Raw genomic sequence first — 26,364 nt, 5'->3', positions numbered from 1 at the left:
CTATTCCCTGTTTTATGTTTGGTTCGGACTATATATATATATATATATATATATATATAAGTCAATAGTCTCAAATACATTATTCCCTCCGTGATGGCCGGGGACCATTATTTATTTCAACAGATGACCAAGAACATGATAATATTAATATACGTGCTAACCAAAAGGTACGGTATAGCAATTTGATATCTTAATTCTCACGGGATAGTGAGAGAATTAATGTGAGATCATGGCCATCGATTCCGACATGTATGTCGTGGGGAGATCAAATATGTAGATAGCAAGTTCATTTAATTAAGGAGTTTGGATGTAGGCTGCAGGCCAGAAATTTGGGCAAATATATAGCCACAAATGATCTTGAACTTCCAGATCATGGAATTCCAGTCATCCCATTTGATGTCCAAATGCAATTACTTTGTTCTGAAAAAGACCGATTCCTAGAAAATGGAGGCGGCCGTGTGGCTTAGTTTCTTTCCACACGTCCTTTTGATCAACGAAATGTGGGGCGGCTAACTTCTCTTAAATGGTTGAGAGATAGTCTTGTTCACAAATTAGTAATAGTAGTTGTCTGGTCCAATCGATAAAGACTCAAAAAATATATTTTAGTGTCATTAATTATCGTCAACAAGATTTAATCGTACTGCGCCTAGCTAGCTCTCTCTTTGTAGATCAATTATCCATTATATAATGGAGGGTACTAATTTGGGGCATGCATGGCTGACAAATCAACAAGAGAAAGATTCATATTTTTTTTAGAGAGAGAGAGAAGGGAGAAAATCATTGTCAAACCATCGGATTTCGAACACAAACAAATAAATCACCATAGAACTGGTCCAAAGCGATCATTTTTAAGTAGAACTGCAAATGTCAAACCTCTCTCTCTCTCTCTCTCTCTCTCTCTCCAGCATCTAAGTTTAATTTCCCCAACTTCCTATATATGACCACCCATACCAATATTCTAAATGGATCATATGATTCAACATTCTCAATAATTTGTTATTCTATTCTCTATATATGCCTCCTAAGAGGGCTCTCCCATACCGGCTTCCAAAGGACCAAAACAACCTCATTCATCCTTTCTTCCATCTTGTATTGCTTTTTAGATGGAAAATTCAACGAACTCTATGAACAAGTGTTCCATTTGTTCTGATCAAAGAACCTCTGAGTCTCCAGAGGAGAGTGATTGGACTATGTACTTCGAGGATTTCTCAGTCAAAAACAGCAGAGAACAATACACTTATTGCTCGTCTGGTTTTGAAACCTCTTCTCTAGTTTTTGATGCTGCTAATTCTTTGGCCGGAAAAAGGTTTGACAGGAGTGAACGAGGTGGAAGCTTTTCTATGGCTAAAAGTAGCAAAAGATCGAGCTTCAAGAAGAGGAAAACAAATGGAGCTTTGGTAGATCACGATGCTTTAGAAGATACTGCTACTTCTCCTTTGAACAGTACCACTCCGGAGGTCTGATTTGCATGTTTGATCTCATAAGAATTAATAAACGATGATTTTTATTATTATTTATCAGGATTTCAGTAGGTATGCACTAAGGTGAATAAATCAGCTTTTCCATACTCGCATATTCTCCGGGAAAAAATAAAAATTCTTCTTCTTCTTCTTCTTCTTCTTTTTCTTCTTTTGGTGGCCGTGTTCAATGATTTCATGTACATTACCTAACAAGCTGTAATTTGTAATTTGTTTTCAACAGGAGAAAGCTGTTCGCTTTTCAGGAAAGTTAGATGAGAGATCAACTGAAGTAGTGGGTTTTGTTGAAAGAGATTATTGCGACTGCGCAGGATTGAAGAAGAGGGGCCTTTCCTTAGTTCCTTTGTCTAGGATAATGAACTATTTTGGATGATTCCGGTTTCCTCATGATCTGTACAATATCAGTACTGCATCTCTCTCTGATCTGTGCATGAACAAAAGCATATATACATGTGCTGATTAGCAGTTAATGTTGTATGTAATGAAATTGAGAGACATTATTACTTATTTTGAGATCCATTACTTATCATTTCTTAACATGTGTAGCATTTAGAAAAAGAAAAAAAAAATGAATACCGAAGACAAATAAATATTTTCTATCTTTTTCCCCTAAGAAAAAGAAAATAAGAACCGTTTAAATGGACATCATATTTGCAATATTTGAGAAGATATCGGCCATCAATGCGCAATCACACAACGAAATGCTAAATCAATCGCACGGGGACTGGGTCAAGTAGTCATGTTATAAGAGTAGTCATGCTTCAAAAAAAAAAGTAATCATGTTATAAGAGACAAAGCAGCACTTTTTTTGTTGGAGCGTATATAAAATTATTTCAAAAATTTTATGTGTACACTCCTTTATACACTTAAGTAATATGATTGGTTAGATATTAAAATAAAATTTAATCCAGCCAATCATATCAATAAAATATATAAAAAATATATAAAAATAACTATATATAACATTACTATTTTTTATAAATAGTGTCAACTGACCATCTCTACCTTAAAATATCACCTGAACAATAGACAGTACTTTCAAGAAAATTTTCTAAATTAATTAGGAGGATCGATATGGTAATAAGTAATTGGCAGTCTAGAAAAGACAAAACGGCACTTTTTGTTATCTCTTAGGCCGGTTTGAATTTGGAGGGGAGATATCTCCGTTCATACGAAAAATTTGAGATAAACTTTATACAGCGTAATTGGTTGTGTTATTTTTTAAATTAAAATAATAACATTAATAAAATATATAAAAAATATGTGAAAATAATTATATATAATAAAACTCTTAAATATTAAGTTGGAAAAAAAAAATATATATATATATATATAACTTAAATTAGGAACGAAAACAAAATAATGCGCATCCGGGGAATCGAACCCCGGTCAGTACCGTGGGAGGGTACTATGATACCACTACACTAGATGCGCTTGTTGAGGATTTCGCTGTTTGGTTTTAATTTTTAAAGATGTTTTTAAACAAATCTTTACACGCTAGATAAAAAGCATATCAGATCGCTCCTACAGTTGTTCGCTTTTTCAGCATCAAAACTGATCGATGGTGGTAAATTCTAGAACTTTTATCAAGTATTAAAAAGTCCCTTTGTGCTTTGGAGTATTCCAAGCACCAATCTTGTTTAACTTCCTCGTTAAACTACGGCTGATTTCCTTGGAGCGGAACATTTAGTTAAGAGAAATGCTTTTAACTATAAAAAGATTTTATAAAAATAAACTGACATGATTTTATATGATATGTCAGTTCTAATTTAATATAAAAATAAATTTGTAATATAATGTATTATATCTAAGTTTATAAATTTACTTTTATAAGATCATCTTTTTATAGCTGAAGTACTCTCGTTTGAATTTGATTTCCTCTTTCACATAATGTAGTTTTTGTGCTTTTTTTAGCCTGGTTTTCTGGAAGTGAATCTGTTCCATTGCTGCCTAATTGGCTCGAGTTTTGCGGTCTCCACCATTGAGAATTATCATCGTGGAGATAAAGTTGTGGACTCTTTTATCTCTTATTATAGTCCATTGTTGTGTTTGATATCATGTTCAGATCGAAAAAATGAAGTTTCACCGCATAACATCTTTGCATCTGACTCTGTCTATGAGGCTTCACTCCCCATTCCGTTTTTCAAATAGTTAAAAACAGAGATGATAACATGGGGGGATCCCGTCAATTAACTGAAGAGTACGAGTACACAGCCCACATGAGCAGCTTTACACACTGTACAAATCCATTTATTTCCTTATGTACGTACAAATGTTCTTTTATCAAACACACCAAATAGCATGTCACTGTCAGCTTATTTCTCAACTATACAACAAGCCATTCAACCTTTGAAAACCCAGTTGAAATCACTGAGCTCTAGGTCTGTACGAAAATCAATGGTGATAAAAAAAAATAAAAAAAAGGAAAAAAAATAATCAACTCAATGATGCAAACATATTTATGCAGAGAATAATAGAAGAAGAGATGAAGCAGTGAATGCTGCAAGGGAACTGATAGAGCTAATTGAGATTGAAGAAGCTCCACTTCGAGGTTCACTGACCGGAGCTGGAGAGGGGTTTATGTCCACTGTCCCGGCGGGTGGCGACGGAGACTCCTCACCGGCAGGTGCTGGAGCTGGTGAAGGAGAACCTGTCCTTGTTTGGTTGCTTCTATCTGCCAGCACAATCACCAACAACTTTTCCTTTTTGAGACAGCGATCCTTGTTGCCGCTTACGAAGTAGAAAGGCCCAGATTGGCTTAGATTGACGACAGTATTGCCATCGGAGAATTTTTCGACGGGAGATTCAGTGTTGCAATTGTTGTAGTCTTCCTGGTTTACGTGAAGCACTGAGTCTTGGCCAGGTGGATACACGAACACTGCAAGTGTAATAATACACTTGTTAGATTTAATGCAAGTTATTTAAAAGAATTGATAAAATGCTAAATTCGTTCTTTATCAGCAATTAATCTTGATATGCATGCAGTTCTTATACCGATTTATGCAGCTTTTAAAGAATGATTATTCATTATGCTGAATAATCGATTCAGCAAAAGAGTTCCCGGAAGGAAGTTAAATAAAGATTCAAGCTCTAACTTTACTTGTGGATTGAGCTTCGATCTCTCAAAATGAAGGAAGCTTGGAATTGAACAACAACTTACATAGGGAGTCTCCAATTTGGAACCTGTTCCTTTCGGCCCATTGATTATAGTGGAAATTAGGATCGGTTGGAACAGTCCAGCCCTGGGAGCCTCCAACTTTGAACTGAGTCGCATCTCCCTTCTGCATCAACAGCATGAGACAAATTACGAGGCCCGCTACATGCAATGATCTCTTTTTGTTATTTGAGGGGGAAAAAATGTTGTCAGCCATTTTCGAAAAAAGAAAGAGCATTTAAATCTCAAAATGGCCTTGTTTTTGCCAAAAAACTGAAATCTCAAACTTTGGTGGAGCTAAAGGGGTGAGAGGAATGGTTTGGGGATCGGGGTTTTTGTAGGCCAAGTTGCGTCGAACTTTACAATTTGTGGCAGAGAAGCTTTTGCAACTTTTTCTTATTCTTTAGATATCTTAACTTCTGGTGCAAAGCATATGTGCAGTTCATGGTGATGGATAGATGGTTCTGGGGCACTTTTTAATCTACGGATCTATACTTTGCTTAAACATTACCAGGAATATTCATGTCTTGTGCTCTCGGTTAAGCTTAATGCTGCATGCATCTGAAGAACATCTACGCAAGCCCAGCTGTCTTCGCACCACTTTCATGGAATTCGCTCATGAAGAGGATATTTTTAGAGATCGAAGAGGATATGAGTACCCAATTTTACTAACAGCTATATGCAGCTTATGATTTTTGCTAAAAATATGTAGTGTCATCCGATCACGTTTTAACATTCCATCCAATTTCTTAATTGAATATATTTATCATGCACTGAGTTTATATAAAGCAACGTCGACTGTGGAATATATGCACCTTGCCGGCCAGGGTACTCAATGGCAAAACCTGTGTAACTTTTAGTGGCATGTCTATCTGTATTGCCTTTCCACATAAATCTAGGACCTTATGGCTCATGACCTGCCCTTTTCCATGCGTTTAACCCTTTATCCATCCACGTATGGCAAACTAAGAAGCATGAATAATGAGAGACAACTTTAATGAAGACAGAAGTGAGAAGCATATATGCGATATTAATGGGGAATATGACGATCTGACAACATTTTCAGTTGGATTGGGAATACTGTTGGCCTAGATCCTTATGGTACATATGCTTCATGCATGTAGGTTAATCTTTTGTCGTACACGTCTATAAATGAGCTTTAAGATGGTGAGTTTAGTTATTACTCATAGCCAGGTAAAAATGAGGAAGGATAGGATAAGAGAGATGAAAAGATGCCTGCCTCAAGACCAATAAACAGAGTCAAATGTATATAGAATGGGCTATCACAACCATTAGTTGTTGAACACGTGATTACGTACTGAATAGGCATATGATGGAGGCGTGCCTCGAGATGGCCAGATGAGGTGTCAAAGAGTAGCAGCAAGCAATTAATAATGCCAGTACTTCATGCATGCAATGGGCAGGAGGATGCATGCTCGATAAGTGGCAGCAAAGCCATATCAGTCAGGCGGGCTGGGGCGGCATGCATGCCTGCCATGGCTCACGGCCACGGGAGAGACAAATTAAGCTAAGCGATTAATTCCACGAATGCATTTGCTGATCTTGGGGTAGCTAGGCGTTGGGTGCTTTTCAACACTGCAAGCTGCAGGGGCATCTTGAGAGAATGTCATTCAAATCAAATGAAACCTTGAGGGTGTTGTTATTAAGAGGCTCCCGCTGATACTCACTGCAAAACCAAACAAAACTCGGGGAAATCAAGGGAACTCTCAAAAGACAGAGAGTTGAATTAGCTTGGGATATCTTTTATGTCATTGTGTGAAGAGTGTATCTTTATGCATTCATGGGTTAAATATGTGTGAAACTCAAAATACTTTTTAAACTATAAAATTGTTATAATTATAAAGAAATTCTATAAAAATAAATTTATAAATACATGATTTTATAAGATACATTTATATCTATTTTACCATATAAATAATTTTACAAATTAGTGTGTAGTTAATTATACTAATTTTATAACATTTATGGTTAAGGTATTTCACTCCCTGAGATTGACCCAAAAAAGTGCAGAGAGTCATATATAGCCATCTGTTTCCAAATCCTTGGGGATTCCTTTCATTGGTCCCACGTGCATTTCGCGCTCCTACAACCCACTCGTTCCATCCAGCGAAATTTAAGTAAAATAAAAAATTTTATATAACCGACGAAAAGTGTGAAACTTATATTCAGTAATTTCAAATCATTGGATGAATTTGTTACTAAAATAAATAACAGGATGGATAAATAAAAAAAGTGATCTTTTCATTTTAGGGAGAGAGAAGGATCGATAATTAGCGCAGTCAACGGTCAGTCATGATGTCTGTGAGGTGGGGAACCACCTCACGAGCCCTCCTTTGACAGACTAATATACACCATGACCATGTCCATGTCCGAAACCACCACCACCAAACTGACCCCCACAATTCCAAATTTAAAGGAAAAACTACAACACTATAAAGCAAAAAAGGGACATTTTCCGTTTCTTGTTCTTTTTTTTCGTTTTAATTTTCAGCTCCTGATCGGTTCCCCTTTGAACCATCCACTCAGGAGTCCGGCAATAACGTTTCTGGGTTTTCTTGATTTCAAGTGTTGGTGGTGGTTACATTTCTTGGTTTCGAAAGCAAAGAAAGTGCTTTGAGTTTCTTGTCTTTTTGGTTTTCTGGAAATGTGGAGGGACACTGGAGCTCCTGCTGATTCTTTCTACCAGGTCCGCCCCGAGTGCACCGATGTTCCCAAAACACGCTTCAAGATCAAGGTCCATTGCTTCTTTATGATTTATATTTTTTGTTTTTTAGATACCCTTTTGAATATTTTGGGTACCCATTATCTTGATTTGGATATATTTTCTTTGAATAATCGAGACATTCTGTGATGCATTTCGAAGCAAATGGTATTGGTTTTTCCATGAAGGCTATGATTAAGTGTTGATTCGGATCATAATTTGGAGTGGGTGCATTATGTTGTAATTTGAACAAGTTATCCTGTTGATGATTCATATACGTGGCATGAAGTAAATAAGGGGAAGATACATGGTAGAGATTTGTTCGTTTGTATAGAAGATTAGTGAACAAGAAAGAAGATTGTGAATTCCTCTCTGGTGAAGATCTGTATGATAATGTAGTTAAGGATTTTTCAGATGGTGCCCTTGGTCTCATTAAGCTTTTATTAAAAAAATTAGATTGTATGCGAATCCATATTTATTAGAAACTTGCTTGTGTGGGCAAATACTGTATCATTATGTGCTGTTATGTGGACAACTTACTTGCTTCCAATTTAGAGAATATTTGATAGTTTTCTCACTTTTCTTGTCGCTGGTGTAAATGATAGGGTCTTTGTAAGAACTGAACAGTTGAACATTAGAAAATAAATATAAAAGAAGAGGTCACATGCAGTTTCAAGTCTACCATTCTTGATACTTCATGCTCTGCATTGGAGATCTGATGATATATCTCTCCTATTTCTTTGCTTCCTTACCAAAAATTTAGTGATGTTTCCCGATACCATGAATATGTGCTGTATGTAACAAAAAGCTTTATTTATGAACTCATCCTGAGTAGTGAGAATACATGTTGAATATAATTCCCAACTCATAATGCGCCCTTTGTGTTGAATCTGAATTGTATTGCTGAACCGTCTACTTTTAATCTGCTTGTGCAGGCAGGTAAAACACTAAGTGTAAGGAAATGGCATGCTGCATTTTCTCCAGAAGGGTATCTGGATATAGGCAAGACTCTAAGTCGAATCCATCGTGGGGTAGGTGCCTCTTCATGGTTCACAACCTGCCAAAATGCACAATTAAGTTCAATTTGATGATATGAAAATCAGTTTGCACTTTGTGTCCTAGCATGGGCATCGCTCTTGATACACACACACACACACTCACACATCTATTGATAAGTAAAAATATCTAGATTTTAGCTAGAAAGGGAAGGGCAACAAAGATTTAGAAATTCTACAAAGGAGGAAAAACAGGTATTGTTTTGGGCGGTTGTCCACTCATTCAAGGATTTGAGTATGGAGTATTTTTAACTGGAGCAACGTTCTCTTGCAATCTTCAAACTTACGTCTGTTGCATTTGTTCCAAATGCTCCGCATTAAGCACAAATGAGCCATCCTCCATACTACATCCCGATATTCGTCCCTACACTGCTGTTAGCTCACCACCTGTTGGGGCATAGCCCATACATCTCGAAGAGGTTGAATATCGAGATAAAGCCCTAGCCACTGCCCAACGGAGCAACAAATGGTTGATAGTTTCCTCACTTTTCTTACACAAACAACACCAATCCATCACTATCATTCACTAGGATGTTCCTAGAGCTACTGTCCATACAGAGAAAGTCACTCTTGAAGGTGCCTTGAGCTGCCATATACTTTTCCAAGAAAAGAGTTGTTTAGCCAAAGGTGTATAAGTTGATAACAAGATCTGATCTCAATCTCTCTTCTTGTTTCTTGATATATTGATATCTTTAGTTAGAGAAAGCCCTGCAAATCTTTGTTCTTATAAATTGAATTTGAGTGTTGACTTGGATAATTAACGCACTGACTTTGTCAACACAACTTTCGGACCTTTACAGAGTAGCCACTTCCTCATAATGCAGTCCCTTCATGGCGGACATGGCATTTGATTCAAAGATCTTTCCAAAAAATAATATGAACACCTAAAAACTAATGTTGCTTCCTGTGAACTAGGATTGCACTCCTATGTGCTTTTGAATGAGATTGCACTATGTGTAAAAAAATAATTATGTTGCTCCTCCTAGAATATTTGATAATAATACTGCATGCTCATGACTATAAAGAATCCACCGTCAATATCACCAATAAAATTCTTGTTTATTGATAAAATAATAAAAATAAAGAATCCAATAATCTGGCAGACTAGTTCAATGTGCCATATAACTAGTGAGACCATGAAGTTAAATTAATATATTACTTTATGTGCACATTGTGATAATTATGCTTCCTTTTTGACATCCTGATCCTTCGTAAAGACTTTAAGTGGTATCCTCGTCAAGTCATAAATATAAAGTTTTGCATTCGGCTGTGCTGTACTAGTAGTCATTCATTGGAACAAAGTGCATACATAATTCATAAGGATAGACGTCTTACGAAGATATGAGCACAAGTTGACAATAACAAGGAAAACAATAACAAGTTTCATAAAAGTTTCAGATAACCTGAAAAATTGTAACAAAATATTTTTTTTTTGATAAGTAAACAAAAATTGTAACAAAATATTATTGGTATTTCTCCTATCTTTCAACTTAATTATCTCAAAGATAGTTTTTAAACAAAATATTATTGGCATTTCTCCTATCTTTCAACTTAATTATCTCAAAGATAGTTTTTAGGCCACATTTATTCTCTGATTTCACTGTCACTAGAAATTCCAACATCTGATCCATGCACATGTGATGTCAATGTTATTTAAGATATATTAATTATATGTCATATAAGGATTAATCCCACTTGAGATAGATGTTATGAGTACTGAATTCAACCTGGAGGGATGATACTTAGCAAATATTATTTTACTTATTTGCCAAATTAGGGAATCCATCCATCAATTAGAGGAGAAGTATGGGAGTTTTTACTTGGTTGTTACGATCCTAAGAGTACATTTGATGAACGAGAGCAGATACGGCAACGTCGAAGGTACTGGGTTTTTCCTCTCTCATGAAGTACAAAAATTTACTAGTCAGGTTTATAATGGGTAACACATCGGGAATCCATGGGTAGCACAGATTTAGGTTCTTGTTGTTACTTCAAGAGTTCAAATGAGTGCTTTTGCTCAAGTTAATTATCCTCATCTTTTAATGAGCTAAATGGCCAATATATTCTTTTTTCCTATATATGGGAACAGATTACCACAATTTATGCTTAAGATAACCTATATTCTCCCAAAAAAATCGGATTCAAATGAAAAAGTACAGTGTGATTATTATTAGTCTTGTTGTGCCAACAGAAAAAATAGCAGTCATCTTCTTAATATTATGTTTTATTTTTGGATCCACTATAAATTTTATCCTTTAAGAGTTCAAATTTTGCTGCACTATCTGCTGATATTGAGGAAAAAAAAAAAAGTATAAATCTTGTCTGCTCCTTCAGGATGCAATATGTTAGGTGGAAAGAAGGGTGCCGCCAAATTTTTCCTGTTGTTGGAAGTGGTAGATTTATCACAGCTCCTGTAATCACTGAAGATGGTCAGCCCATTCAAGATCCTTTGGTACTTTTAGAAACAAACCCAGACAAAGGACTGGCTTTACCCACTCAAGGGAATGGTGGGGCTGGTGTTAAAACCACAGATATTTCAAGGGAAAATGCAGCCAATAGTTTGGAACCACTGAAGGATAAGAAAGTAATCCAGTGGATGCTTACTCTACATCAAATAGGTTGGTGGCATCTCTTATCTAGAAAGCTCATTTTTTTCTCTGTTATGGCAATGTTTTTATGAGTATTAGGGCAACTTCTACTTTCATGTAAAGCTCTGGTTTCCCTAGTATTTTCATGACGTTTAGTGTATAAAGTACTTATTATATCACACTTCTTTGTTACACGTTGCAAGTGAAGATTGACAGGCATTAGATGAATGCATTGTAGGCTTGAGATTGTCATCTGAAAGTCCCTTGCCACAATCTCAGTGAAATACCATCTCTACAAAGTTGTTTCAACATAAATTCCAGTAGCCTGGAATCTTGTAGTGTTCAACTCTCTCTCTCTCTCTCTCTCTCTCTCTCTCTCTCTCTCTCTCTCTCTCTCTCTCTCTCTCTCTCTCTCTCTCTCTCTCTCTCTCTCTCTCCTGCCAGATTGTCAAAATTGTAGTTTTCTCCCAAATCTTTTTGTGTTGATTCTATTACTTCTGCTATGATCACTTTGCCTTGCTTACTTTTTCCCGTGATGAGTGTTGCAGTTGCTGATTTTGCTTGTCTGAAGATGTATGTTGCATGCTGAAAAGTTAAAGTTTCAGAAAATCTAGTCTCTCTTGTTATCCATGTTTTGAAGTTTGTCATCATAGATACTAATGTACACAAATAAATACAATAGCACTATTGTGAGTTCATACAAAAAGTTTGAACTGTCAATACAGTTAACATTCCTTAAAATGCATTTTCTTTCTTTCAAAAGTGACGTGCGTCATGATTCTGATGGAGTGGTGGTTATCTACTAATTATTATGTTTCAGCAATTTTGTAAGGATATGCAAATTTGGTTATATCATCGAGCATTTGATCTTGGTTTTCTTCTATGGTTGGTTCCAAAACTTGGGAGTGAAATTAAAATGCTGTTCAAGATAGCATATAAATCACCTAGTCTGAGTCAGTCTGTTCTGCTTGACTGCGTCAATTCTTGCTTGCTTGAGGTTGGAGCATTCATTTATCTGCGGGTGTGAAGCAATTGCCAAATGTGCATTTGAAACTTGCATTTATTTATTTATATAACATTGTTGTATGCAGAGGCTTATTTAGTAAATTTCCTTTTCTCGTTGGTTGAATATCTGTTTCAGGTCTTGATGTGATTCGGACGGACCGGACATTGGTGTTTTATGAGAAGCAAGAAAACTTGTCAAAACTTTGGGATATCCTCACTGTTTATGCCTGGATAGATACAGATGTCGGCTACTGTCAAGGTGAGTCATTCAAATGGGCATTTAATGTCCTATTAATGGCTTGCTATAATGTAATTATTGTTAGTCTGTTGGAAACCTTTTCTATCCACCATATCTACGTGGTCCCACTTTCATCAGCTTTCCCACTCAGCTGTTTAACTTTAAATAAGGGATTATAGCATGTAGATCATGTCTTAAGCTAGTATGAGCTTGCTCCAGAAAGAGAGAGAAGGATCATATGTGAATACTTAATTATAAGGTAAGCATCCAACATGAAGGATGGAGACATTTCTCTGGCCTTTCTTTAGCGTAAAATGTATAGATATCTAGCTTAATTGTTCTTACATATCAAAAAAATTTAAACATAATCTAGCCTAATTGACTCTGATTTTTTCCCTCTTTGTGGGTTCATTGGTGGGCAAATGGGCCCTTTTCCCCCTTTGCTAGTTAGATGGATCTCTTGTATACTTCTTGTGTCCAGGGGTGTCACCCTCTTTAGTTATTAATAAAATATTATCTTATCAAAAGAACTGGTGAGCAGAAGGGCATATTGGATACACAGCCCTTTCCCATCCCCTAAAGTTCTCATCTCATAGTGTGGGTAGGATTTGGTCCTAGGTTTCTTGGCAGGTAGAAAGATATGTCCAAACAATAATTTTCCCTCAGATTTTCCATAAATCTTTTTGTTATTGTTCCTAAACCTATGTGTAATGAACCTAATTCAGGAGTGTTACACCATGGCTCCTAATACTTGCCCAATATCCATTATCCATTGTGTGTATATTCCTTTATACTACTGTTTCTAAGGTTCAAGAAAAAACGAGTTTTGGTGATTTCACTAATTAGTAAGAAAAGAATAATAATCTATTTTAGTGTTGTTACACTGTTGCATCTACTGTTTGCAACAAAGTGTCGCTTCATCTATACTTTATGACAATGATGAACAGGAATGAGTGATCTTTGCTCCCCCATGATAATTCTTCTTGAAGATGAAGCAGATGCATTTTGGTGCTTTGAACGCTTGATGCGCAGATTGGTACTTTTTTCATCCCCTATAATATTTCATAGGCAATGATATTTCATTTTGATTAGCCTACTTATTTAGTTACTAGTTTCTATAGTATTATTTGATCTCCTAATAATTTTTGCGATAAACGTATACGTCCTATGTAATTGGGCTATGCCTTTTGTGTTTCCTAATAATAAATTTTTATATTGTAAAAAATTATCTTCTCATGATAATATTGACTTAATGTTTGCCTTTACTCCATTATTTGCTTAGTCATAGTTATCCCAGGAGCTTTTTTTTTTTTTGATAAGTAAATAAATAAATAATTATCCCAGGAACTTAACATTGCACATATTCAATAGAGGCTTGCCAATGCCTATATGCAAGAAGATCACTCTAATTTTAGTTGTGGATATTACATGAATATATTTTGTGTTCAGTTCACAAGTGACCATACATATTCCATTCTATATGATCTGTTAAATATTCTTCTTTCAGATCTGCCGTCTTTTTACTAATCTTTATGCTTTAAAAAATTTAATTCCAGTTTCTTACGATATGTGTTCATATTTGAAAATCTATAGCGGGGAAATTTCAGATGCACTGATAGCTCTGTTGGGGTGGAGGCACAACTTAGTAATTTGGCTTCAATTACTCAAGTTATAGATCCAAAACTTCATCAGCATTTAGGTATTTGCTTAATACTGTGTATCGTTTAGCTTATAATACTTATCTAAAAGAAATATCTAGCCCATAATCTGTCATATTTCAGTCTGCAAAACTTTGCCCCGTCAATGCTATGGGGCATATAACAGTTAATTTTTCTGTAACTCGCCCATTTTATCAATTAGTAAATATTGATAGTAAAAGCTTGGTTGAAGAATTCTAGACCATTGAGCTGGTATTTTCTGCCAAACATCAGCCTCAAAATCACTATTCAAATAGTTACTATATCAGATTATAGTCAATTGTTGAAACCATTTCCCCTCAAAAAATTCATTTGATTTTCACATACCTTGATTTAGTTCTCAAGAAAAGAAAATAACAGCAAAACCTTTCTTTTGATCTGGGAGCACAGAAACACTAGGTGGAGGTGATTATCTATTTGCTTTTCGGATGCTCATGGTTTTGTTCCGGAGAGAATTCTCTTTTTGCGACTCTCTGTACCTTTGGGAGGTAGATTCAACTTCCACTGTATCTTTTTCCTTTTTTGTTAAGAGAAATATCACATGCACATTCCATCAAAGACTTTTTTTTTATAAGTAATAAGAAATTTTATTAATAAGCATATTCCAGGTACACTGGAGGTATACATGTGAATACACCTATTTAGGATCTAGTCTAGAACTGATACAAGGAAATCTTGAAAACTGAGACCATTCAGCTCTAGAGTGATGGCCCACATAAATAAAGTCTTCCAAAAAAACCTCCTAAACTCTTCTATGGAACGTTCCCAATCCTCAAAAAGTCAATCATTTCTTTCACTCCAAATACACCAAAGAATACAAAGAGGAGCCATCTTCCATACAGCCGCAATCTGTGGTGTCCCCACAATTCCTCTCCAGCTTGCAATTAATTCTATCACTCTTCCCAGCATGACCCATGCTATATCCATTCTGCTGAAGAAATAATTCCAGATTTCCCAAGCAAATTCACAATGTAAAAGTAAGTGGTCTACTGTTTCGCCATTCTTTCTGCACATCAGCACCATTTGGTTATGATTATGCCTCTTCTTCTTAGTTTGTCCATAGTAAGAATCTTCCCTAATGCTGCTGTCCATACAAAGAATGCAACCTTTTTAGGTGCTTTGCTCCTCCAAATGTTCTTCCAAGGAACATTGTTGTGTCTTCGCTGCATAGTAATTGTATCATAAAAGGAGCACACAGAAAACTTCCCTTTCCTCGAAGGTTTCCATACTATCTTGTCCTCACTTTAGCATCAATAACCGTGTTATACAGCAAGCTGAGAAACTCCACCATCCCGGTAACTTCCCAATCATGTGCATCCCGGGTAAGACTTATATTCCACTCCTGTGCACCATTGCTTATTACCCTCAAATCAGCCACCATTGCTTCTTTGTCCTCAAATTATCTTTCATATAATGTGACTGTTCCTTGATTATGAATGCCAAGGCATTGCATCCAGAAGTTTTCCTGATAGAGGATTTATCATGATGTGATTTATCTGCAGCATCTATTTGCTTGTCAATCCAGAGCATGCAAATGCTCTTTGCTTCAATATCAAGATCAAGCTTTACATCCTCAAATTTAAGTTTTAAGCTGTGGCTCATGCAGGGGCACACCATTTTTGTGGCACTTATGTAAATTGTTCAGTCCCATTCTGATATTTCTGGTTCGAGTTTTATCCATTAAGTTCACTTGAACAAGTCCAATAATGTGATGGTAGAACACGATTGTTAATTTTTGTTTCTAATTTTATATCCTAGGCCCTCCCATGGGCAAGCGCACACACCATCTCCCCCCCCCCCCCCTTCCCCCCAAAAAAAAAGTCCTGTATTCCTAATCCCAGGATGAAAATTACTATTTTAAATGGCTTTAAGAAGTGCCAAGTCCATTGTTTGTCTGATCTATAATTCCTTAAAGTTTGGAAGCCAGATGATGCAGAAGGAATTGATCAAAGGAATACTGTCACCTCAGGGTGTTCCATATCGCATATTCCAACTGGCCTCAACAATGCATGAGAGGATGCTTTTGTGTCCTTTTCTTATTTCCAATTTTCTTTCTGCAATTTTGTTCATTTTCCTTTATCTTTGTCCGTGCATTTGTCTATTATAGCTCTTGCTGTAATTACACATTAGATATATCTGGTACTTTTTTAATAGTTATTGTCTGGTTGTTTGAATTGTTAACAGATGATGTGGGCTCTGGAATACGATCCCGGCTTGTTCTCTTTGTATGAAGAATCTGAGTCAGCTAGTGAAACAGCCGAAGGATCTAAAGGAAAACCAAAGTCAATACGTCACTGTGGGAAGTATGAAAGGGAAAATATGAAAAATGGATCGAAGAATTCAGAAGGCCCCCTCCCCATCTCTGTTTTCCTTGTTGCTAGTGTCTTAAAAGATAAGAGCTCAAAGCTACTACAAGAAGCTCGGGGCCTCGACGATGTTGTCAAGGTTTGCTTGATGAGTTGATAAGTTGCAATGTTTCAAATTTCGACAATATGCTGGTTATTTTTATATGGGAATTCTACCAATAAGTGGAGAACACAAGTTTAAAAATATTAAAGATGCCATTTTGTTAATCCTGGTGGTAAAGAGGTGGGCAGGATTGGCATAGGTCTTAGGTTTAATAGTTCTGAACCGCCCCCCTCCCTCCAGGCCAAAGAACAAAAGAGCAGTAGTAGCATGAAGTTTTTATTATTAATTGCAAATTTGCAATTGTGTCAAGCGGTCAAATTTACCTAATGACCTTTAGTCTCGGAAGTAGTTACAATTTTTTTGCTCTCTTATATGCATCTAATTATCAAGGTCTGGTAGACACATGATCACTTCCTGTCCTTTCTAAGTCATTTCTGTCTTTTCTTGTTCTAGATATTGAACGACATTACTGGAAATCTAGATGCTAAAAGAGCTTGCACTGGGGCAATGAAACTCCACAAGAAATATTTAAGAAAGGTAACATCCTTTTCTTTGAATTTTATTGTAAATCTTGAGGTTTCATTAAAAATTCTTGTATAAGTAAGAAGAAATAGGAAACATGCACCATGGCCTAAATAGGCAATAGTTGATAAAATTGGTTGACCCCTCAGAGTTTGACCCCACTAGCACAAAAATTGCAAGATTACTTCTGCCTGGTGCTTTACTTGCATTCACACCTTTTGACTTCATTGAACATTATTCACTATTAATATTATGCTAGCGTGAAACCACTTTGCTGTATTTGCTGGATCAACCAGTTGTATGATATTGCATTACATGTTTCTACTTGGTTTCATGTTTTCTGCAAACTGTAAAGTTAAATGAATCAGTGGATAGTAACTCTGAACCTTCTGGTTGTTATCCCCTGACCTCACTGTTCACTCATTGATACTACAGGCCAAGAAGACATAACTATAGAGAGAGAGCTATTGATTTTTCGGCCTATCAATAAGTAATAAGATGTTTCCCTCATATGCACGATTGCTGAAGCGGCTAATCGTCCACAGAAAGTAATTGTTGTATGTTAAAAGAATCCTTCATTATTTGTAAATCCGAAACAATGTTTTGAAAGTTCTTATACGAATTTTGCTTCGTAAGCACCTGTTGATTATACAACATAGAAAAGAAAGCTCATACACGATATCAATGAAATCAATTTGATTCCTCTCTTCTGTTTGTTTTATTTATTTATTTATTTTTTTTATTTATTTTTTATTTTTTTATTTTTTTTTACACCCCTTCTTAGGGTACGTTATGGTGTATCCAGTCGTGGCCGGATAGAACCAATACACTGCCCAACGGATCTCTTATCAAATGTCAAGTTGATATTTTGACAAAAGAATTTCATTCTCATAGACCACTTAGTACAAGCCGCGAAGGTCAGGATGCAAAGTTAGAAAGAGAATTGTAACCAAGTACAAGAATATTAACTTGTAGAAATGAAACTAGAGAGTTGAACTTAAAGGCTTCAATGAAGAGAAATGGACACATAAAAATGAATTTCACAACATTTATAGTAACCCGATTGAGTTTTTCAAACAACATTTAGTGGTCAATAGATGTTATGAGACTTCATATATCTCTCTCACACAAGACCTAAGAGTTAGGGTAGGAAATTCAAATCCAAGTTATATTACAACCATACAGAAACAGGTAAACAGAAAAAGAAAATTGTGTGTGAAATACCATTGAGCATCATATTCGGTCATGATATGTGACGGAAACATCACCCTACGACTTGAGTTTTAAGAGTTCGGGAGCCACGTTCTCTCGAGGGAAACGAAGTCCACAAACACTATCTTGCTAATTTCCCATTTTGAACATATGTTGCATTTCTTTGCACAGGAAGGGAATAAAAAAACGGGAGGTTGGTTGCTTATGATGTGGAACTCATGTACAGAATGGAATAAAACCTATTTTTCATTATGCATTCAGTGTCTTACTAGTGTATTCCAACGGCATAGATTCACTAGAGTCAAGAGGCAGTAATCTCCTCGACACTGCAGATTTCCTCAACAAACTGGGCTTTTGGCTCCAAATCAATGAACTGGTTGGACTTACTAGCAAGATGTGAGATGCTAACCCTCCCCTGACGCTTAATATAGTCAGCAACAGCTTTCATTTCCTCTAGGGAGATGTATATGTATTTTCCTCTATCATCCATGACACCAGAGAGTCGCCCTAAAACCAAAAAAAACAAAAAATTCAACATTATATTCCTCAACAAGAGAACTGCACTTCCTAGATAAAAATCAATCAATATCAAAAGAAGCATGCTGATAAGAAGTGGCTTTTAACTTTTGAAATAACTAGCAGGCGATAGTTGGCATTCTTCCTCTTATCTTCTAAGGTGTTTTTTTTATGGGTAACCAACCTCTTATCATCTAAGGATAATGGATTTTGATATATGTTTGATTAGATGGAGAAAACAGAGAGCAAAAATGAGGGAAAACGAAGTGCACAAACAATCCATTCATGGGAACAACATGTTCACATAGCATACATACGGAAAGAGTGTCAAAAAGAGCTATCTTTTGTGAAATTAAAGCTGGATTGTGGAACTAGAAGCCGTATCTGAACATCACATCCCAAAAAAAATCAAGGAGAAGATGCTTTAGAGCAGTAAAGACAATAACCCATACTGGATGGAAACACAATACCATGAACAGGAAAATTACTACAACCATGCTCAGCGACAAATAAATAATATATGGAGCAAACAAATGAGAACAAGTAAAACACGAGAATATTGAATATTGCACTGATTAAAAAAGATGATTGTACAAGTCAGAGTATCTAGAAATAAAGAAAATTTAATGACGACTCAGAAGATTTCTGAAATGGGTCTAGATATATGTTTTTTCATGACACTCTTTGAGACGTTGAAATGAGAGAATGGTTTAAATATCTTCAGCTATGAAACGTTGCAACAATGCTCCATTTGACTGTTTGAAACAAGAGGCAACAAAACTAAAAGGAAATGGAAATATACACACCCATGCTTTCCAGGGAGTTGATACGATTGATACATTCCTGCACCCAACCAAAGTTGTAAAGCAAATTTAGGACCTATATTGAACATAAAAAATAAAATAAAAAGCAATATTTTTTTTTTAACATAAAAGAAAAAAAGGCAATATGACAATACAAACAACTATTCATAATTCCTATCTCTTGTGTTCACAGACAGATATACAAATACCAGATACATTCTAAAAGAATAAAAAATGGGTATTAATAGTCAAAACACTGAACCAATCTAAATTCATCCTTACTATAAAATATAAACCTTATTTATTATAGCATTTGAAAGAATAAAAGTTGAACGGAAGTTAAAGGGTGAACAGGGAATACCTGAGTGCGTAGCTTGAATTCTGCAGCAAGATCTTCTAAGGGAACACATTTGTGGTTCTGCAAGATGACATTAAACGAGTTGGAAAGCAAAATCTATTATTAAAAAAGTTTGTCAGGCACAGGACTGAAAATCACCTTTATGTATTCCACAAAATTGGAAAGTAAGCCCTGATTTCCATCTTGCACTTCGTTCTCTGTAGTACCTTCGGCATCAACTGAAAAGTCTCCTTTCCACTTCTCAAACTCTAAAGCAGCAGCTTCCTCCTCCCTGGCCTTACGAGCCTCCGCTTCTTCTTCCTAATGAAATGGAAAAATTCTTCAACGAAGGAATCCCACATGTGTGCACAGACTAAAATCCAACAAAAAGGAAATGATCACCAACCAGCATACGCTCCTTCGCTTCATGCTCCTCATCCTTCCTCCTCCGCATTTCTGCATACCTGTCTTGTTTTGTTTGCCTTGAATCTCTTGCAGCTTGATCAACCTTCAAAACAACCATATGGAACACGGAACAACAAAATACTAAGTTCCAAGAACAAAATTTGAAACACAAAAGTTGTTTTTTTTAACACAAAAGTTCTCATAAACCAAGGACCAAAAATCTTCAAATAGATCTTGAATATATTAAACTCTACAAGACGGACATTCTATGTTTTTCCAGAGTTTCCTTCATTTCTGATTCTCACTGGTTAGGTAAATTGAGAATTATTTAGTAACCATAACATCTCCCCCTTTTCCATTAGACCTAAATGAGGAGAAATTATAGATATTCTTGTTCTTAATGTAATGCCAACGTTGGATTTTCATTTGATCTGACGTTAAGTGGTCATGGCTAGCAGCAGTGCCTCACCCGTAACTACATTAGTTTTTTTTTTTTTTCTAATCAGTCCATAACCATATTATTATTTTTATTGGCACTAGGCATCCAAGAATAAAGTCCTAACTAATACCGGGGTTGCACAGGCTCTCGGCAAGGAGTTTCATACCAGAGCACCTTGGATAATTCAAGGGAAAATTCTCCTAGTCCAATGGCCTCTAGAAATTGTTCGCAACAGAGAATTCGAACATTAGACTTAGATGGAGGATACCACCAAGACCAAGGCTCTTAACACTTGAGCTAACCCTTAGGGTTCTGTAACCACATTATTTCAAAAACAAAGATGATTAGCCATACCTGACGTTGTGCTTCCCGCTCTTGCCGCTTCTTTTCTTTTTTCCTTGATGCTTTAGCCTCATAATTCTCACCCGCAACAGCTTCATCGTCACTGTCGTCGACAGTTTCTGTGTTTACATATGAATAATTACTTCACTTGATGCAACACCAGTTTTCCGACTTAAAAAAGGTAGTCAAAGAAAGCAAAACCAGGTCCTAGAAGCGCATCTAGGATCATAAAGGTCCAATATATGTATGCTTTTTACAGCTTATAGATGCATATATGTAAAGATATAACAAAACAGACAGAAAACTGATTGACATACAACTCTGTAAACTTGATCAACTGTGAAAGTTGATGCTTTAACCAGCACACTAGCAAACTATTTCCAAGAGACCACACCATCCTAAAATGTTCTCAGGTCGTACATATCACAGAAACTCAACCCGATGCAATCATTCCAGATCCACACTCTATGAAGTTATCATACAGTTTGTTAATTTGAAAAATTCAATCTATCTACGGCCACAATCTCTATTACATTGATAGGCCCATATATCTTCTCAATTACTTTTTATCAATGTGCAATTCATTCACCTCAAGCTTCTAGCCTCCACATGAACATATAACCCATGTTAGACATTTTAAGAGACATTTTACGACCAATCACTTGCTGCAGTGAACTATATAAAATCATTTTTTTATAGGTGAACTTTATAAAATCATCTCCGAGGGATGCTTCTTATCATCCCACACCATATACTTGTTATGGGAAAAAGGAAAAAAAATTAAAAGTGTGGTGTGTAGTGTGTAGTGTGTGAGGATGATAAGTAGATTTATTCAATCATCTAAACTGTCATTCCCTAATCCGCATATTCTGCAACCTTTACCTTCACACATGCATTTTACTTCTTCTTTTTTATCCTTCCCTGTAATGCCCACAATCCCTCCCTACAGCCCAACACCAAAACATGCTATTTCCTGACTGCCCATTTTACTGTAGAGCATTTACTAAACTCAAAATTCAATCTGACCCATTTATCCAATTACACAAGTAAACACTTGAAAACTTTGAATAACAGAGCCAAAACCAAAGCTCTGGTATATGTCCAGTGGACTTGGGCTATGTCTATTTATATCAATAAAATCCTTGTTTTACTGATAACAAAAAAAAAAGAGACAAAACCAAAAGCATGAACTTTTTATCAATTGCAGAAATAAAGATTAGAATAAAAAGCCTAAAAACAGCACTTCACAAACCTTCAACACTTGCTGCTGGTGCAGATGATGTGCTGGCTCCAGCAGCTGGTCTTCGACGCATTCGACGGGCACCAGTAGCACGTACAACTGTTTCTCTCTGTGGAACCTAAATTTCATAGTAGGTTAAAAGAACAAATAAAAACCAAGAGTGGAAGAGGAGAACATCAGAGTTCTGTTGATCACTAGTCCCTTTTAGAAATTGAACCTCACACATTAGAAGAAGCTTAAGACAACAGGAAGAAGAGAATGCAGACCTCATGTTCTTCGTTTTCAACACGTGATGGAGAATCCTGATGTCGTTTCCATAGGTAGAGAGGAATTAATGCAACAACAAGAAGGAGAGAGAGAATGGCAAAAAAAAGTTCTTCCATCTTTCAATCTCGAGCTGCCATTAAGAAAATTATGGTGAACCTATTGATAGACAAACACATAAAAATCCAACAAGGTCTTTTATCCAGTAAAGAGAAATGCCACCTCCTAAACTGAGAAAACAAGTCAACATTCCATCACATCAGCATCATCAAACAACACTAATTTCGTAGTCCCCAACAGCCTATTACATAAAAAATATCATACTTCATGATCCAATACTGGAATAAATCATTTCATGAATGAGCAACTCTGCAAAGGAAGCGATGACACAATGGACGGAGAAAAGGAACACAATTTCAATGGTTTCAACAGAAGTTTGGATGACTGATTTTAAAGCTACAGAATAGACTAAATTGAACTTGCAAATGGTTTCAAGCTACATAGAATTCACCTTCCGCTTGGTTTCTGAGAAAAATGCACGAAAAAGAAACAAAATTAGCGTTCTAAAGTCTCAAAAAATTGGGGCCTTCATTCAATTGAAGGTAACACAATCACTCCAACCATTTCAGCCTGCTTGAGCATACCTTCCAATTATCAGAGAATAAAGACAAGAAGGAACATATACATCAATTGATTTTTTTTATTTTTTGTTATTTCATTTTTGTTACCGGAGCTTTTTCGGGAACCAAACAGATAAGTAGGGTTCCAACTTTTAACACTGAATTCCCATTAAAATTTAAACAAAGAGCAACTTGGCTGGCGGACCTTGAAATTCTTTGAGAAGGAAAGGGAGAGTGTCAAGACAGGTCTGGATGCTTTTTAGACGATTTCGGAGGCACAACGTGTTGCAGGAAGCCATTCTTGTGAAGGAGAAAAACAGGGTAGAAACGACGTTGTTTGTTTAGTTCATGCGTTCCTCTTTGCAGGAGAGATTCGTCTCCTAAGAGCATCCTCGTTGGATTAGCTAAAGTTTGGCTAATATACCACTTTTGACATTTGGCTAATCACTCAAAACTTAAACTCCACATTGGATTAGCCATCTTACTCTCTATAATAATAAAATATTTTATCTACTTTATAATGCATTTTTTAATACTCTTTTATTTTCATTTTCATAATCTCCAACAATCTATACATAAAAATATGTAAAACCCGTCTATTAACCTAAATAACTTTATTTTCAAGCTCAAAACATTAAATTATATACAAATTCAACTTCATGGTCATACCCAACAACCTAGAAATTAAAATAATACAAGGTTAATTTAGAGCTGGCTTGTATGCCATAAAGAGAAAGGACCAAACTTAACTATCAGCTTGACTTGAAAACCAGAGGCAACCCGAGTATACAAGACTAAACAAACTCTGTATCAGAAATTCTACAAGGTTAATATAAAAACTCTGTATCATAAATTCTACAATATCAAACACACCACTCTGTATCATAGTCCTAAAACTAAAAAACAAGTAATATAAATGTCCCAAGCAGAAAATACCAACCCCATACCCCCCACCAGGGGACTTGCCACCCAGTAACAATTATTTGCACCAGGTAAGCAAGAAGTACAAACGAATGAAAAAAATTACAAAATGGGAAATTTCAACATAATCCCTAAAATGATCAGCATCAATGCACCAATCCCCAGCACTCGTAGGATAACCCAGAAATGATGAAATAGGATAGAATTGAGTTGAATAGCATCCCAAATAACTTGAAAATATATATCAAATATCTATAGGTATTGTCATTTTAAGGCAAAAGACAAAGAATCAAGCGTACATCACCAAGCTGTCAATGCGAAATCGTAACAATCGAACAAGTCCTACAAATATGACATTCGAAACTTCGGTTTTTTCTTCTTCCTCCCTACAAAATACGAATGAGAATTTTTATTATACCAATTAGAAAAATTTAAGAATAAAATCACTTACTTGAGGGAATGAAAAGGCAATGGACTCTACGCATAAAAAGAAAAGGGTCCGACCAAAGACTAAATGGAAGTGGTAGACGTCTTGGATCCTCCGCATAAAAGGAGAAAAACGTCCAAAGCTGCCCGTTTCCATAAAATATGCAAATAGACCAAGCCAAAGAAACTGCGAAAAATTGGGGGAAAATCGTCACTCACCTTCTGACGTGAAAAAATGGCTCCCTTTTTGTTTCTTCAGTTTTAGCTCTCCTCTCCTTAACTGCTTGTGGCACACATATTCAGTGAGGGCTGAAATCTCTGCTTTGCTCCAATCCAAGGCCCAGAATCAAGGGAGTCCTAAACAGATAACAAGTTCGGCCCTGGCCCAACGCTAGGTCGATGACTCAAGGGAAAAGAGGGATTTATATTTGAAATAAATAAAAAGAAATGAATTAGCTTAAAAAAGATTCCACAAAAAAAAAAAAAAAAAAAAAATCTATAATTGATGTAATTTAATATAATAAGTTATATTATAAAATTATTTTTATTATAAATAAGAAAATATAATCTATCCAGTTCAGTCCGATTTTGTATATTTTTTATAACTGAACTAATATAAACCACTTTTAAAAATTTAAAAACTAATATCAGACCAATTCACTACTAAAACTAAAACTCTCGATTTTTTTGGTTTCAGTTTGGTTTATTCAGATTTTTCTAGTTTTACAAATTATTTATGTTAGTAATAATATGATGTTTACAAATACTAAACTATTAGTCTATTTATATTATAATATAAGTATATTATTTTATAATAATTAATACATACTAGTATAGTATTAAATTTAACTATAGTCTAATAAATTCTAGACTTTTATATGAGTATATATGATCAAATGTGTGGAAATCTATTAACAAAAAGAATATATATTATAATTTATTAAGCCAAAAATGTATTTATCATTGATATATATATATATCAAAAGTTCATATTAATAACTTAATATTAATTTTTATATTTAAAATTAAAATTTTATGCTATTTAAATTATATATTATAAGATTAAAATTTATATGTTATATTAATTTTATGTTATAAAATTAACATAATTGAATAATAAGATTAGAATTTTATATTATAATAATTAGCAATTTAGCCTACAATATAATATATATATATAATTATAAATATATATCGGTCCGGTTTGATTTAAACTAATTTTCAAAATATGAAAACAGGTACCTGGTTTTGATTTATAAGAATCGGTACTACATTGGTTCAGCCCGGTTTAATCAAATTTTCAGTTTTTTTACACGCTTAATTATAAAATAAATTTAACGTATTATATGAAGTTATGTCAGTTTATGTGTTTAATTTTATAAAAAAAATAATGACTCTTAAGACTTCTCATAAATAAAACATACATAAATAAAACATACTATAGAAATGATTTATGCAATTTCAAGACGTGCAGATGTATTTTTGTATTATTCCTTTCATTTGATTGATTTCTTTGAATAAAGATTACAATGATTCTTTTCAAAAAAAAAAATACACCTATGTTAAAGAATTGCAATATCTTAAAAAAAATAAAAATGAATTAACAGTCGTAAAGAAATTTTATAAAAATAAATCTATAAATAAATAGAATTACATATAATACATTAAATTTATTTTACAATAAAAATAAACTTATAATCACAACACATCAAAGAGTAAAATAGACCATTCAGACTAAAGTGTGGGCCATTGAGCGAAGAGAGAATGCAGCCGAGTGATCTTCTCCCGTCGCAGGCCACGGTTCAGCGACGACAGGGTGTGGACGCATGCAAAACGAACACGAAAATGGAAAGCTCATTGCCAGAAGACCAAACTCATGGATTGCTCGACGGAGATAGAGGAGGGCAACCTGTGGCCACAGAGAAAATAAATGTATGGAAAATACTTTAAAGGTATGAAAAAAATTATAGT

General features: G+C 35.3%; 4 protein-coding genes and 1 non-coding gene across 10 annotated transcripts; 2 read left to right on the top strand and 3 right to left on the bottom strand.

Annotated features, from left to right (window-relative positions):
* Positions 1 to 726: 726 nt before the first annotated feature.
* LOC122290279 (vascular-related unknown protein 4) lies at positions 727 to 2,015 on the top strand. The gene is made up of 2 exons (XM_043097907.1): positions 727 to 1,457; positions 1,702 to 2,015. The coding sequence occupies exons 1-2, from the start codon at positions 1,104 to 1,106 to the stop codon at positions 1,849 to 1,851; spliced, it is 504 nt and encodes a 167-aa protein (XP_042953841.1). The 5' UTR covers positions 727 to 1,103; the 3' UTR covers positions 1,852 to 2,015.
* An 826-nt stretch (positions 2,016 to 2,841) lies between these two features.
* Positions 2,842 to 2,912, bottom strand: TRNAG-CCC. The gene has a single exon. It is a non-coding gene; the product is annotated as a tRNA-Gly (tRNA).
* Positions 2,913 to 3,706: 794 nt separating this feature from the next.
* LOC122289028 (early nodulin-like protein 1) lies at positions 3,707 to 4,951 on the bottom strand. Its single transcript, XM_043095911.1, has 2 exons — positions 4,639 to 4,951; positions 3,707 to 4,356 (listed from the first exon to the last, which is right to left on the bottom strand). The coding sequence occupies exons 1-2, from the start codon at positions 4,868 to 4,870 to the stop codon at positions 3,938 to 3,940; spliced, it is 651 nt and encodes a 216-aa protein (XP_042951845.1). The 5' UTR covers positions 4,871 to 4,951; the 3' UTR covers positions 3,707 to 3,937.
* Positions 4,952 to 6,916: 1,965 nt separating this feature from the next.
* LOC122289645 (GTPase-activating protein gyp7-like) lies at positions 6,917 to 17,576 on the top strand. Of its 2 annotated transcripts, XM_043096823.1 has the most exons (11): positions 6,917 to 7,387; positions 8,290 to 8,385; positions 10,187 to 10,290; positions 10,744 to 11,027; positions 12,139 to 12,261; positions 13,188 to 13,276; positions 13,834 to 13,939; positions 14,328 to 14,425; positions 16,122 to 16,382; positions 16,800 to 16,883; positions 17,304 to 17,576. In XM_043096823.1, exons 1-11 carry the CDS (start codon positions 7,298 to 7,300, stop codon positions 17,316 to 17,318), a joined length of 1,350 nt encoding a protein of 449 aa, XP_042952757.1. In that variant the 5' UTR covers positions 6,917 to 7,297; the 3' UTR covers positions 17,319 to 17,576. The 2 variants fall into 2 exon arrangements, with proteins under 2 accessions (XP_042952757.1, XP_042952758.1); XM_043096824.1 differs by lacking the exon at positions 10,187 to 10,290 and having other exon boundaries at positions 7,358 to 7,387.
* Positions 17,577 to 17,898: 322 nt separating this feature from the next.
* On the bottom strand, positions 17,899 to 24,723 carry LOC122289646 (DDRGK domain-containing protein 1). Of its 5 annotated transcripts, XM_043096827.1 has the most exons (11): positions 24,613 to 24,722; positions 24,267 to 24,353; positions 22,649 to 22,727; positions 22,429 to 22,559; positions 22,175 to 22,280; positions 20,935 to 21,041; positions 20,143 to 20,244; positions 19,896 to 20,057; positions 19,761 to 19,817; positions 19,403 to 19,439; positions 17,899 to 18,587 (listed from the first exon to the last, which is right to left on the bottom strand). In XM_043096827.1, the coding sequence occupies exons 4-11, from the start codon at positions 22,543 to 22,545 to the stop codon at positions 18,382 to 18,384; spliced, it is 894 nt and encodes a 297-aa protein (XP_042952761.1). In that variant the 5' UTR covers positions 22,546 to 22,559; positions 22,649 to 22,727; positions 24,267 to 24,353; positions 24,613 to 24,722; the 3' UTR covers positions 17,899 to 18,381. The 5 variants fall into 5 exon arrangements, with proteins under 5 accessions (XP_042952761.1, XP_042952763.1, XP_042952759.1 ...); XM_043096829.1 differs by lacking the exon at positions 22,649 to 22,727 and having other exon boundaries at positions 22,175 to 22,271; positions 24,613 to 24,723; XM_043096825.1 differs by lacking the exon at positions 22,649 to 22,727 and having other exon boundaries at positions 24,613 to 24,721.
* Positions 24,724 to 26,364: the final 1,641 nt, after the last annotated feature.

Source organism: Carya illinoinensis, chromosome 12, assembly GCF_018687715.1.
Source record: "Carya illinoinensis cultivar Pawnee chromosome 12, C.illinoinensisPawnee_v1, whole genome shotgun sequence".
In the NCBI taxonomy this organism is placed as follows: domain Eukaryota; kingdom Viridiplantae; phylum Streptophyta; class Magnoliopsida; order Fagales; family Juglandaceae; genus Carya; species Carya illinoinensis.
Note: the sequence above shows the minus strand (reverse complement) of the source record. Positions and strands in the feature narration are given on the sequence as shown.

Coding starts and splice junctions, on each gene's coding strand:
- LOC122289645 (XM_043096823.1), top strand. CDS start 7,298: ATGTGGAGGGACACTGGAGCTCCTGCTGATTCTTTCTACCAGGTCCGC. Junction 13,277..13,833: donor AACGCTTGATGCGCAGATTG/GTACTTTTTTCA, acceptor GAAAATCTATAG/CGGGGAAATTTCAGATGCAC. Junction 13,940..14,327: donor AAAACTTCATCAGCATTTAG/GTATTTGCTTAA, acceptor CTGGGAGCACAG/AAACACTAGGTGGAGGTGAT.
- LOC122289646 (XM_043096827.1), bottom strand. CDS start 22,545: ATGGAAGAACTTTTTTTTGCCATTCTCTCTCTCCTTCTTGTTGTTGCA. Junction 22,281..22,428: donor TTGAAAACGAAGAACATGAG/GTCTGCATTCTC, acceptor TATGAAATTTAG/GTTCCACAGAGAGAAACAGT. Junction 20,245..20,934: donor AGCGGGAAGCACAACGTCAG/GTATGGCTAATC, acceptor GTTGTTTTGAAG/GTTGATCAAGCTGCAAGAGA.
- LOC122290279 (XM_043097907.1), top strand. CDS start 1,104: ATGGAAAATTCAACGAACTCTATGAACAAGTGTTCCATTTGTTCTGAT. Junction 1,458..1,701: donor TGAACAGTACCACTCCGGAG/GTCTGATTTGCA, acceptor TGTTTTCAACAG/GAGAAAGCTGTTCGCTTTTC.
- LOC122289028 (XM_043095911.1), bottom strand. CDS start 4,870: ATGCTCTTTCTTTTTTCGAAAATGGCTGACAACATTTTTTCCCCCTCA. Junction 4,357..4,638: donor CCAAATTGGAGACTCCCTAT/GTAAGTTGTTGT, acceptor TTACACTTGCAG/TGTTCGTGTATCCACCTGGC.